At 40.4% G+C, this 14443-nt stretch overlaps 1 protein-coding gene across 50 annotated transcripts in view; it reads left to right on the top strand.

The window, feature by feature from the left end:
- The window catches only part of SORBS2 (sorbin and SH3 domain containing 2), a 370848-nt gene that overhangs the window by 291217 nt on the left and 65188 nt on the right, over positions 1–14443 (top strand). For 37 of the 50 annotated variants that reach the window (XR_010156778.1, XM_016952610.4, XM_063810052.1 and 34 more), the window contains 4 exons: positions 2812–2950; positions 7536–7708; positions 12404–12470; positions 13305–13349. Coding sequence is in view for 49 of the 50 variants with exons in the window: in XM_016952610.4 (XP_016808099.3) it covers positions 2812–2950; positions 7536–7708; positions 12404–12470; positions 13305–13349 (424 nt within the window). In the remaining variant the exon portion in view is untranslated. Of the gene's footprint in view, positions 1–2811; positions 2951–7535; positions 7709–8306; positions 8518–12403; positions 12471–13304; positions 13350–14443 lie in introns of those variants that run through there. The other 13 variants (XM_063810053.1, XM_063810050.1, XM_054683570.2 and 10 more) reach the window with 5 other exon arrangements.

The following is a 14443-nucleotide window of genomic DNA, read 5'->3' as shown; positions in this document are numbered from 1 at the left end:
TGTTAGCAGTTTTTCTCACAGACTCACATTAATGTGTCCTGTGTGACTCTTTTCTATATCCTTTTTCTCACATAAATGATTACTGACTGCATGAGGCTAATTTTTCTTGCTCCTCCTTCTCTAACAGCTAAAACTTTTGAACTCATCTATTGTCCAGGAGTGAATGATGTCGATAATCTTATCTACCTTTCAGAAATTTAGCTGTACGATTTTTAAAAATTATTCTTCCTGAGCCATTTCAGGACAGAAATTTATGGATACACTTTTTTATTTTGTTTATCAATAATTTGTCTTTCATTTATAGCAATATATACATCTTTTCCATACATATATTATTTAAATATATCTATGTGATAAGCAATCCCTAATAAATGATCTGTGAATGGCTAAAATGTTTCAAAATTTTATGGCACAGATTCTGTATTGCATATAATGTCTAAGTAATGGCTTCCATTTAAGAGACACATAGCTTCAGGCAAAAAAATCGGATTTTTTTTTTAAATTGATATTATAATGAGGTTCCGAATAAGCACTGTCAAAGACAAAATTTTATTTGTGCTACATAGTTTTATGTTCTATCAAGCTGATAAGTCTGCAAATTTTATGCACAGAGAAATGTTATAATAAGCCATATGTTTTTTAAGACACTACAATTTACTGAAAGTAAAAGATGCTTTTTTTGGTAATGGGATTTGGTATTCCCCCAGTGGCTGTGTCTAACACTTTGCATTCAAATGCTCCATTCAGAGACTGGCTACAGAAGGAGCCTCGTTTTCCAGGCCTAACCCCATAGCGAGTCCCTCCCTGCCACGGAGGACCAGCCCAACTACGGGCACCAGGAGCACTGCAGGTGTGGGTTCCTCCCATGCCCTACTGTGCTTCAGTGGTTCTTAGCTTTTAAAACTTTACCAGGACCTTTAACCAAAAAAAGAAGGCAGTGACAGGGTATCAATCTACCAACTAAACTGTTCAATTTTCTGTTTTTAAGACTTTACAGGAGACTAACTGTCTTATATACAGTCTTGTGGGCACGAGCAGAGCTACTTGTAAGAGGAATTAGTTGCAATTATCAGTTTAAAATTGCAAATAGATTATTCATGACATGTTTTTCCTAATAATGAATTCACTATAACAATACAGTGTTTTCTAAAATGCTAATGATATTATTTTAGTCATAAAATCCTGATTGGTTGAACACAATAAAAGAATAAATCTACTCTCAGTGTTTACTTTTTTAACCCCTAGTCAATATTATTGAAACCATCAAAATAGGATTCAGAGCAAGTTTGTAAGTTTAGTAATATAGTTAACCTGACGGTTTTTAATAAGAAGGATTCTTCAGCTTTTAACATTAATTATAACATGTTATAATAGTATTACAATGATACTGACAAAGATCCACCAAACTTAACTTGGGCAAGGAGGTGAAAGTGTTCTCAAATCATTCATCAGAGGTACATAAAAGCTCTGAAGATTTGGGCAGGCCTGTGCCTCACAGTTATTTGAACGTCCAGCTCTCTCCAGGGAGCAGGTCCTCAAGATGTGGCTGGTTATGATATGAGTGTAATTTTTCTAACAGCTTAGAGAATTATTTAATCAATAAGCACAAGGCTTGTAATGAAATGTTTATTGATTTGGAGACATAAGTGGTATGGTTATACAGTAATGAAATTAGACTTATTCTAGGTCATTTGAAAACCCATTTGCTTTAAAGTGAAATCATAGAAATACACAGTTACTATATCTATGTTTCAAGCCTGTGGAATAGAAGTTTGTTTTGTTTTAAAATAAGTAGAAAAGTTTCACAAATTATGCTTCTTTATCTGTGTGCCTATGTGTGTTGTGTGTATTTAGCTATAATTTTAACTAAACGTTCTTACTAATGTTTGATCTTATTTGCATGCATTGTGTGCACCCTGTAATGATCAGTACTGTGCCGTGGGTAGACAGGCATGCTTAATAGTCCTGAGCTCGATATCTGTGAACTAAGCCAATTCAGTTCCATCAGAATAGATACCTATTGAACATCTACTCTGTCATCAGCACTAGGCTGCATGTTATACAAAATATTAAAGAAGCATATATATGACCATCTTCAACAAGAAGCTTGAGATACCATTGGGGATATAAAATAGTCAGATACGGAACAATCAAAACAATGAATAATTAAGAAATCAAACAGAGATTCATGAAGTGCTCAATGAGGCTGAAGTAGGGAGAAGCCAGTGGTTGAACATGTCTCTCTGATCCTTTACCAGGTATGTGATCCTTCTAGAATAGGTTGCTTCATGATATATACATCCAAACAACTAGGTTCCTTATGTTATTCACCAGCTCTGGAAACATTCATTCACTAGAAGATATCCCTGACTAAGTCTGAGAACCAATCCCTTGCCTCATGTCAAAGGACATCCACGTCAATGCTGCATGCGGAACAGCACGACCGTGTTCTGACTGCTGACGTTACGACTGTCAGAGCAAAGTCGTCCTCCACATTTACTTGGTACTGACTCCTACTGATACCATTTGGCACCTCTGTTGGCAGAGTGGCATGCCCGCTAGTCAGCCACTTTCATTCTTCCTAACCACTCCCTGGGCCCTCAGATACACAAGAGAGTGATTTTCAGAAATAAGGGAATAGAGAGAAGGCAAAGAATGTAGCATGCCCTCTGACATCAGTTTTCAAAATAAATAAGAGCTTGGCAGCTGATTACCGTCGTGTGATTGGAAGTCTTTTATTATCACCTAATGGAATGATGTTTACAGGGAACTATGTGCTAATTTAACTCGATGCCTTTGCACTTTTCTCAGAGCCAGATAACAGTGAATGGAAACTCAGGAGGTGCCGTGAGTCCCATGAGTTACTATCAGAGGCCGTTTTCCCCCTCGGCATATTCTCTCCCAGCCTCACTCAACTCCAGCATTGTCATGCAGCACGGCACATCCCTCGGTAAGTAATTTACTCACCGCGATTTCCATGGCAACCTCAATGCGGCAAGTACAACCACAGGAGAAAGATATGCGGCATCAAGGTGAGGCGGGAGCGCTCAGCACTCCGCTATTTCATGACCCTATCCCCAGGGAGAAACTGGGGCAGAGGATCCAACATGGGAGGAAATGGGCACCATGCTATTCCAAGACCATGTCTCCACCTGTGTCTGAGCCTGGTGTGGGCACTTAGATGTCTGAGGTGGTGGAGTAGAAAGAAAAAGAAGATGGCTACTTAGGGCAAGGGGGTTTGTGCCACTGGAGGACATGAATGCAGGTTTTCCACTAGGGCAGCTTGTTCCGATTTGGAAGAGCTTCCACCATGGACTATTTCCTGGGGTCTATATAAGGGAGAATCGTTTGACAGTTAAAACAGTGTAACAGGAGGACAGGCTGTCCCACAAAGCAGGGACGCAGTCATCTGCTGGCTCACACAAGGAGAAAACCACCATTCAAACCAAGGCTGGAAGACCTGCAGTCAGGGATATGGTAGCAGGAAGCCACACAAGAGAAACTTAAGTGTTCCCTTAAATGAAGGTTCTGTCATTGTATAGAGCAATCGTTCTCAACCCTCTGAGGACTAGGAATTCGGTGAAAGATAGAGCTCTCCTCCAGAAAACAAATGGACATACGGACGTTCATAAAAAATTGTAAGCAGATAATTTCCTGGGGCTCATGGACTTTTTGTGGCCTCCTGCGAAAGAAGCTTTGCTGTACAGTGATAGAAATGCTCTTACATGGTCAAGTATATTCGGGTAGTTCAGAAAGTAATGTGATAAATACTTTTTTTTTTTTTTTCGAGATGGAGTCTCACTCTGTCGCCCAGGCTGGAGTGCAATGGGGCGATCTCGGCTCACTGCAACCTCTGCCTCCTGGGTTCAAGTGATGCTCCTGCCTCAGCCTCCTGAGTAGCTGGGATTACAGGTGCCCGCCACCACACCCAGCTAATTTTGTATTTTTAGTACAGACAGGGGGTTTCACCATGTTGGCCAGGTTGGTCTCGAACTCCTGACCTCAGGTGATCCACCTGCCTCGACCTCCCAAAGTGCTGGGATTACAGGCATGAGCCACTGTGCCCAGCCCATAAATATTTCTTAGTTTGTAAAAATGTAACTTAAAAACCTAAAATATCAAAAAAAATACGAAATTGAACTATCATAGGAATTCAGGCTGAACAAGTTTCCATGATGTCGACTCACTAGGAAGCTTCTAGGACAGCAGGGAGCAGAGGGGAATTCTCAGGACAGCAGCAATATCCTGCACCTCCCAGAAAAGGAGAGGCCCGGTCCTCTGGCCACAGGGGCCAGCAACAGGGGGAAAGAAACTAAAACCCGGGACTTGAACCACCGTGTCTTCTTTGACACAGACAATGCCTCCTTCCCCAGCACTGATTCAGTATTGAGAGGCTATGATGGTGTTTGTTTATTCAGGGATGTTTTATGTCACCATCCAGCATGTGCATGGTGGAACTCAGCTTCTGAGGTCGACCAAAGCTCTATAACTATAAAACTTTAAAGGTAGCCGTGGGACTTATTAAAGTCTAAATATATCTGTGCCTTCACTGATGCTATGCCTGAGGATCATCTGTGAATCCTACAATGATGTCCTTTTAGAGTTAAGAAAGTACAACTGGCTTATGCCGAAATTTTGCCCTTTAACAATCAGCCCATAGTGTGGTGTTATAATGGAAGTCCCTTATATCTAGATTGTTTAAAATGGAACTATGCATTTACACACATATAAAGTAAAACTCGACAAATTATTCTAGCCACAGCTTTTTCCCAAATAATTATTAACAAAGCCTGACTCTGTCTCATTGCCTGTCTTAGTGAATGCAGTTTTGTCCCTATCCCCACCCAACAAAAAAAATATAAATACTTGAATGTAGATAGGCTTTGATTTTAGAATATATTGATAAGTAGATTTTACATATAAAATATTCTGCATGGGAAGAAATTCCCAATGTAAACACTGAACAAATTCCAGCTGGCCAGTGCTGTGATAAAGTTTCGGAGGAATATGTACATCTACCTTGCCCTAGATGAATTTTACATTTAGTTTAAGACAAAAGATTGCTAAGATGACAGCTAGTGGACCATATATGAGCATAATAAAGGGTTCACTTATATTGCATAAGGTATGGGTTCATAGAATGTAACGGATCAGATGTGAAGGCAGAGTTGATTCTCCTTGCTTAGAGTAGGACTCTGCACATGCTGGTGTTCAAAAAACATTTGTCGCTAATAAAAATACTAGTATCTCGTCATCTAGCATTCAGCATGGCACATGTATACATATGTAACTAACCTGCACAATGTGCACATGTACCCTAAAACTTAAAGTATAATTTAAAAAAAAAAAAAATACTAGTATCATGGAGGCCCACTCAAGTCCTTTTTGGAATTAAATAGAAAGTCAATTAGTGTCAAATATCTCACCATGTCTTAATAAGGACTAGCTTAGCCGGGCGCGGTGGCTCACGCCTGTAATCCCAGCACTTTGGGAGGCTGAGGCGGGTGGATCACAAGGTCAGGAGATCGAGGCCAGTCTGGCCAACATGGTGAAACCCCGTCTCTACTAAAAATACAAAAAAAAAATTAGCCGGGCGTGGTGGCGGGCGCCTGTAGTCCCAGCTACTCGAGAGGCTGAGGCAGGAGAATGGCGTGAACCCAGGAGGCGGAGCTTGCAGTGAGCCGAGATCGCGCCCCTGCACTCCAGCCTGGGTGACTGAGCAAGACTCCATCTCAAAAAAAATAAAGAAATAAAAATAAGGACTAGCTTGAATGTTATTTTCACATTCAAGGGGCCAGTAGCAGGGGGAAAGAAACTACAACCCGGGACTTCAACCACCATGTCTTCTTTGACAGCAGCCAGCACACCTCCTTCCCCAGCACTGATTCAGTGTTGAAAGGCTATGATGCTGTTCGTTTATTCAAGGACATTTTATGTCACCATCCAGCACATAAACTGCACATAAAGCAGTTTTATAACTAGCCTTATCCATTCTTCATCAAAAAATGTATTAAAAATGACTTTCTGATGCAAACTAAATTGAAAATAGTCATAATCATAGTAATAGCAGTTACAAATGTTACAATGGATTTTACCTCAGAGAGATCTGAATTTTAATTACCCTTATATTGATGAGTTAAAATTTCTTAAAAGCTTACTTATGGCCGGCCACGGTGGCTCACGCCTGTAATCCTAGCACTTTGGGAGGACAAGGCGGGCGGATCATGAGGTCAGGAGATGGAGACCATCCTGGCTAACATGGTGAAACCCCGTCTCTACTAAAAATACAAAAAATTACCCAGGCATGGTGGCACGCACCTGCAGTCCCAGCTACTCTGGAGGCTGAGGCAGGAGAATCACTTGAACCCAGGAGGCTGAGGTTGAGACCACACCACTGCACTCCAGCTGGGCGACAGAGTGAGACTCCATCTCAAAAAAAAAAGCTTACTTATTTTATACAAATTTTTCATGAAAAATACATTTATACATGATATATATCATATACACATAATGATATCAATGAGTCCCACCCTGAAACATGAGAATTTTTTTCATTTCCACCTTAAAGGACTTTCTGAGTGGCAGTCCTGACAAACCATGACATAAAGAGTATATACAAAGTGTCGTTCTTTGTCACCAACATTTTCAAATTAATTGCAGAAAAATAGAAAGGCATATTATTAATCATACCAGAGGAATGGTAATAATGATGATTTTTTTAATTCCTGTATACTAGGAGTAAATGGAATATATACTGCATGTCTGTACTCTGTTGCTTCTGAAAGTATTCTAGAAGTTACTAAAAAACATGAAGAACTTGATAAGCCTCATCTACATTATATCCTTAGGGCAGTTTTTGTCATCAAAGAGTAAAAAGTCATAGTTTTTGATATTTTAAGGTAAAAATGCACATAGGAAATCGTACTAATAATTTTACAGCATTTATTTATTCAGAAGCTCTCATGTCCAAAGGCTTGGATGTGAAGATTTTTTTAAGTGATTTTTGGTTTTGCTTCATTTTTATGAAATCACTGTTACTGACTCAACAGTCATGTCTTTGTCTGGAAATACATTTCAAAACTTATAAATAATAGTAGTAGCAGTATCACAAGAATAATATTGATGTAAATGATGACCTGAGGGAAATTACTGAACTTGTCTCAGCTCCTGCCCCTTATCTATAAAACTGGTTCTTGCTCCCCCATCCTGCCCTCCCTCAAAGATTACTGGAAGGATAAGAAGAGATAATGCATTTAGAGCACTTCCTAACTCAGAGGCCTCCACACAGTCATTTAACAAATGCCATTCTTCCCTCAGCCTTCTTCATAAAACGGTGAGGCCCTTGTTGGTATAGGTCTGTTCCCCGCACACCTACACAGTCTCCACCAGCTCAGATGGAAAGTAAGTGAGTTAAAAGGGACAGTGATGGCAATATGGTCTCTGTGTTACAGTTGGCATAAATATACAACAAGACACATGAATTTATGATTCCCTGTGCAACGAATACATTCCATGTTACCAAATTTTCTGTGCAGATTCCACAGACACATATCCCCAGCATGCGCAGTCTCTGGATGGCACCAGCAGCAGCTCTATCCCCCTGTACCGATCCTCAGAGGAAGAGAAGAGAGTGACAGTCATCAAAGCCCCGCATTACCCAGGGATCGGGCCCGTGGATGAATCCGGAATCCCCACAGCAATTAGAACGGTAGGAAATGCCAGCGTGTGCGTCTGTCTGGGGCTGTGCACAGACTCCACAAAGGACGGATTGTCCACGGCTTTGTGCATTCCTAGGGTCTTATATAAGGAGGATTGCCCTCCGTGCCATCCGAGTTCTCATGAATGTTATGCTGTGTGTGGCAGAGAAAGAAAGCTGTTGATGGGAGAGAATTACACAATCTGTTTTTCCATTTGAATGAAACATCATGAACGTTGCGATTTTGTTAAATGGTAAAACTATGTTGTGTGGTTTAGTTTGTTTGTTTGTTTGTTTTTCTTTTACCTTTTACCAAGGAGGCTTAGGGCAATAGAGAGAAAAGAGAAGGAACAAGACAATGGAAATTCTTTGGCTGCATTGAATTCCCACACGCATTGCAAATAAAGCAGTGATGTGTTCGTTTTTTGAAATAGATGTGTGTTAACACCGGGAGATTGGAAGCTGTGATTTGGGAGTTGGGAGGTGAGATGATTGGAGTGAAGAGAGTTAATGTCATGGAAAGGAAAAGCTGTCTGAAGAAAAATACACATTTTAATGTCCCTCTTCAGCCGTGCCTGCTGAGAGCTCTCCTGGGATGATAAGTGAAAGTGTTTGGATTTTTTTTTAAGTTTTAAAACTCTGCCAAAGCATTGCTCAGTGTATCTGGGCAGCCCCTTCCGGCAAAACGCAGCAGTAGCAGAGGCAGCTTCTGAGAGCCTGGGCAGGCAGCAGCTGGCTGACCAAGTCCACTGGAAGAGAAGGCTTGTGCCAGCCGGGAGAAGGAAGCCGGGGACAGGATGAAAGCAACAACACCTTTACAGGTGAAGCTGGGGGCCATGCGGGGAGGGACCGCAGCTGCATATGCTTTGCAGCAAGACCCATGTAAAGCTGGGGTGTGGCCAAGAGCTGCTCCCTTGGAATGCAGACCTGGGCAGCCACGACAATAAGGGATAGAGGCAAAGAATGGGAAAGAGAGCAGGAAAAAAAAAAAAAAAAAAAAGCCGTGGTAAGATTGGAAACAGTCAAAAAGAACTAACGATAAAGTGTGGGGATTTTCTTCTCTCCTTGACTTTACATTCTTATATGGGGATTATGTGTTTTATATACAGACAGAAGAGTTTAAAATGGATTATTCTCAGCATCTATATTACAATTGGAAGCCAAAAAGTAAATCTGTACAGCAGTTACTGGGGTTTTAGACTCTTTAGATTGAGGAAATGTTGAATGTGATATGACATTCTAACAATCTGTCTTGAAACTGACGATTGCCATATTTATGTGCCAAAGAAAAGTTCAGGGATTATGACCAATATTCTTCATTTTATGATGATTACATGTTTCTGGTGATGAAGTTTTCTTGTTCATTTCCCTTCTAAGATTTCTGACTCAAAATGGTTAAATTTGAAACTTTCTTCTAATTATATAGGGATAGACAGTCAGACAGAAATGGTGTCATTGGTTTTGTGTAACTGGCACTTGAGGCATAGTATAGACAAAATTAAGAAAGCCCTGATTCTATGTAGTTATAGATTCTGTCTGAGAGGATTTTATCAAAGATATCTGAGTATGTTTTTAGGTCAATAAATGATATATAATGGACATGCAAGCCTGGTCCATGTTTTCATCCTTTATAAGACATAATTTCCTTAACTAACCAGGCTTTGCCTGGTTAGTTTCAAAAGGAAAAACTGAGATGCTAGAGATGGTTGATGAAAATTAAATCATCTTAAAATTTTTAAAATGTTTATCAACTGCCAAATCAAAAGCACGTTTGGGTATGCATAAGCAAACACACTAAACATTTAATGCCAGTTTCCCTTCTATAAAATAGAAAACACAATATAACCAATGCAGAAGTTCCTTATAAGGAACTGTAATTTTTATGCACAATTGTTGTCTTACTTGGACCTTTAAAACTTGACAAAGAAGGTCCAGGTCTATGAGGACTCTCCTCTTACACTGACTATACACAGCCCTCCAGAGTACATCCCCATGTATAGCTGTGGTTATAAATGTCAAGTCAGGCTGTCTCTGAGCCACAGCAGGCCAAGACTCTCCAAGGTTGTTTTTCTTTCTCGTGTGTAGAAAGTAATGATGATCAGATTCAGTGTATTTGCCAAAGGCGGTACTGTCACAATGTACCATGCTGCAGTATCGTTTTAGCCTATGCCGAGGAAACAGAATTTTGTAAAGTCATCCAGAAACTCTAGAAAGCCAAGAGTCAACAAACAGTACTTTTGAGCTATTTTAATGCAGGGAATCAGCTCTCCAGATTGCCCTCTCTCATGTGACCTGGGACATCTATGTGAACCTTTCAGTGCTGTTCTTCAAAACAACAAAAATCGCCAGGGCTCAGCTCCCATGAGATTGTGTCATTAAGACCAGCTAGTTAAGTGAAATACAAGATTCTTTTCTTCTACTTCCAATATAACACTTGTTTGAGTATTTTCAAAACTGAAAAGGAGAAAAAAATAGAACAGAGTCACTGTATACTGCTATGTAGAAAATATGTCCTTTTTTTTCTTTTTTGAAATCTCTGCGTGTTAAATCAGTGTAGAGTTCTGATGTTTTGAAAACTGTAGGAATGTAAAAATTCAGGTCTATTTAGTCAAGGTTGTAGAAAAAACGGCATAGTGAATTGCTAGTAGCTATTTTTCATGCAAAATGATTTTACATACAAAAGTAAACTTCCTGAAATTTGAGTAGACTATTTTCTTTTTCTCAGCCTTAGGCATAGCGATCTCCATGATGGCATTTACAAAAGGAACTTTAAATGCTTAGAGTACTTCTTTTAGAAAGGGACATAGAGTTTTAGTATTTTATTTTTCCAGCTTCATATTTCCCTTTGCCAGCAGGGCATTTTCTGGCATCTTTGTGCTCACCATATAAAGCTAGCAGATGGCATCACTGTGAGATCCTACCTGATATAGGCCCTCCAGCAAGTGAAGAAAAAAAAACCTGTCTGTCAACATGTATTGCCATATACAGTGATAGGACTGACTTAGTAGCCTTCCTTGTTGCCATCAGCACGTCCAGGAAAACATTTTTGCACAACATTATGTTGTATTTTCTGTTGCTTTAGTACAGTAAAAGAAATGAGGTTTAATGAAAGAGAAATCAGTCCTTTATAAAAATAAACTTTCTTGAAAGATACATGTTTAGCAACTTTGAACCAGCAAATAATAGACCCTTGCTTCACCACTGCAATCCCTTCCACCATGTCCCATCCTTTGACTGAATATTCGATCAATAACCTCAACTCTTCCATGGAGAAAGAGCCGAGAATGAAGAGCTGACTCACAACGAAGTCAAGTGGCCCTTCATGTTAACCTGTATTCGGGGTGATTTTTCAGAATAATATATTCTCAGAGGTCAAAATAAATTTAGATATAGCACAAAACCCTGAATGTCCAGATGAAAAATGCAGTGACCACATTTCTGGGGGAAAAAAAGATCAGGCAATAAAATCTAACCCAAAGCTCAGTCTATTAAGTATAAGAATGCTTTTGTATCAGTCCTAACAGAAGTTTTTAAATCGAGATCAGTCTTGGAACGTCTGGTGTGTTTAGTTACTATAAGCAGAATCATCAAGCCTGTTGCCCAGGTAGCTCTCAGAGAGTTGGGGTAAGATCTTGCCAAGCAAAATCTGTGAGTATGATTATAAAAGCATGTGTCTACTTTTACAGGTATCCAGAAAGGCAGAGCTCTATCCAATAGGCTACGTTCATTCATTATTTCATTCTACAAATATTTGCAGTTCCCTAGTGTTATTATTTATTGAGTAGTTATTATATTCTAGTCATTGTTCTAGGTCTTGTGTATACATTGTCTCATTCGATTTCCATAACAATCCTATGACTTAGATATAATTATGTCATTTTAGAGAGGAGAAAACTGAGGCTCAAGAAGGTGACATGACTTGCCCAAATTCGTATTGCTAGGGTGTATTAAGCAGCAATTTAAGGAACCAAGATTTGAATCTTAGTTCAAGACTCTACATTAATTTCATCTTTCCACTACAGCCTACTGCTCCCCTCATGTCCGACGCCTGGATCCGTAAGGACTTCTACTCTCAAGGAACCTACAATTTTAGCCGAGCAAATGTTGTATACACTCTGTTATCATATTAGCATTTTTGAAGCAATATCTACATTCTTAAATTTTCTGTAGGACTCTGGGATGCCTACTACATTCAGTATTTTAGTAGCTTAGACTAGTAAATAGCAAATTTATTTCTCTAGAGCCACGCTGATCAGAATACAATTTGAGTCAAAAATATTCCCCAGTTAATTCTGAAAACACTGTCTTACAGAACATTCAATAAAAAGCATCTAAGGATAATGATCATTATCTACCAAAAGGAGTTAAACAAATTAGTACAACAATAACTTACATTAAGTGAACTTTATATATTTGTGCAAATATCAACTCTCTAGTGCTGGGTACAGCTATAACTTGAAAAAATAAAACCATAGCATCTAATGTTCCAACTCAGCCTAAATTCAAACACAAGGCCATATGTTTACAAACTGCACACATAACTAAGTAAATTGCTGAAATTGTCATGAAGCCATAGCAAAGAGTCAGAACATTTTATCACAGAATGGGACTCTGTTATTAAGAACATAAAATAGAGAAATGAAAACACTGAGAAGCGATGTTGATTGGAAGCCAGTTTGTAACCACTGGATGCTCTCTTCATTACAGACAGTCGACCGGCCCAAGGACTGGTACAAGACGATGTTTAAGCAAATTCACATGGTGCACAAGCCGGGTATGTCTGCTGCTCTGCTTTCTGATGAGGTCCTTGTGGGTTGAAGGGAGTACATTCGTCTTTTGCATCGGTTTGATTCACACACAATGTCAAGACCCCAGCAAACTCCGTGTCCCCTTTGTTTTCAGCATGTCTCCTGTTCTCCTTCTGTCACCCCTCCGGTGACAGATCCCTGTGCCTCTGCCTCCCACCTGAGCTGCCAAGAAGCCTCCCCATGGAGGACAACCAGGCACTCTGGCCTCAGCCCTCCATCCTCCCCTGTCCACAGTCTAAATTGGTGTGTTGCCTGGGTGAAAAACACATTGTTCCTCTGTCCACCCCTGTCTGCTCTCATCAGGAGAGTGAGCCTGCGCGGGTCTGCCTGAGCCTGCTCTGTAGACAGGAGACCACTAAAGCACTTAGTAAAGGAAATTTGCGATCCAGAGCAGAGAGGGTTCTGGGGAAGCGAGGACAAGGGCCTGACTTTGCATGCTATGAAGAGGGCAGCAAGACAAATATGTTACAGACAAAAAAGGGCAGTTTGCAGAGGCCTGTGGTGGCACACACCTGTAATCCCAGCTACTCAGAAGGCTAATGTGGGAGAATGATTTGAGCCCAGGGGTTGGAGGTTTGGAGACTGCAGTAAGCAATGATCACCACTGCACTCCAGAATGGACGACAGGGTAAAACCCTGTCTCTTTAAAAAAAAAGAAAGAAAGAAAGAAAATGGCATTATGAACTAGGAAAAATACATTGCTTTTCTAACAAATTTCTGTTGTTTGTCTGAAGTTCTGCTGTCTCGTTGTCCTTTGGTGACAATCTATATTACCATAATATTTATGTTTCATTTTCTAGATGATGACACAGACATGTATAATACTCCTTATACATACAATGCAGGTAGGATGGGTTTCCTTGCTCGCAATGACTATTTTATGCTCAGCAATGTTTGGAAGAACGACACGGTCACCTTTTTTCCCCTTTTGTTTGAGCACGTGTTTTCAGTTCATATATTAGGAGGAGGATTTCTTTTCTTTTCTCAGAGCATGCGTAACAAAAGGATTGACTTTTCTCATGGAAATGAGAACTAATACTGGTTTATCTCATTCATTCCCACTATTGGTTTATTCTCAGCTTCAGGAATGTTTAACCAAAGTGTGAAGGATAGGCTGAAAGGACACACTGTAACCCAGGGTACAAAATAAGATAAAGATCTTTTATCTGCAGAGAGAATGATTACAATTGTGTAAGATCTTTCAGATACACTTCACCAAAAACAAGTCAAACAAAGTATTCTGTGACCTTGTCCCTGCCTTTTGCTCCAAAATGCAACCATTCATTGAAAGAGTTTAAAAATCCCCCTTGGCGGGGCCACTTTTCTGACTCAGAATTGCCAGTGGTCACAATAGAATGGCTTCAGTTCCAGGCACTGCCACTTGGATTGGCGAGCCTTGGTATCTCGTGCAGGGGTCTGCAGGCTGGAAGGAGGGACCCCTGACACATGTTTTTCCCTTCATCACTTTCTCCTGAGTGTTGCCTTGGGATTCTGCCCAGGGCTCCTCTCCCTGCCCAGTCACAGGCTCAGGACAGGTGCACAACTATTTTTTTTCTTCTTTCTTTAGACCAGGCTCGGAGGCTGGCACTGCTCCCCTCCCCTTCAGCAGCTGCAACCTCACTTGGGGTCCTCTGGGCAGCCTGGGGTCGCATGATCCTCCTGTTCTGCACCCCTGGAGACCACATTCAGGCCCTTTAACTATTTGGGATTGTGCTCCTATCTCCAAAGACAAATTGATAGAGGGAAAATCAGTAGAACAAACTCAGCAAGCCCTCTGGGTTTAAGTCTTGGCTCGCCCCACTGATAGCTTGAGGCCCACAAAGATGTTTCCCTTAATTTCATCCCTGCTCCCACGCCCACCAAACTCACCTCCTTTATTTAGCTCAAAAGTTGAAGTCCAACTGTTGAATCCAAGCAAAACTGTAAGTGTAGATGTTGT

The sequence above is a fragment of the Pan troglodytes genome, chromosome 3 (assembly GCF_028858775.2).
Source record: "Pan troglodytes isolate AG18354 chromosome 3, NHGRI_mPanTro3-v2.0_pri, whole genome shotgun sequence".
NCBI lineage: Eukaryota > Metazoa > Chordata > Mammalia > Primates > Hominidae > Pan > Pan troglodytes.
The sequence above is the reverse complement of the archived record's forward strand: the minus strand, read 5'-3'. Positions and strand labels throughout refer to the sequence as shown.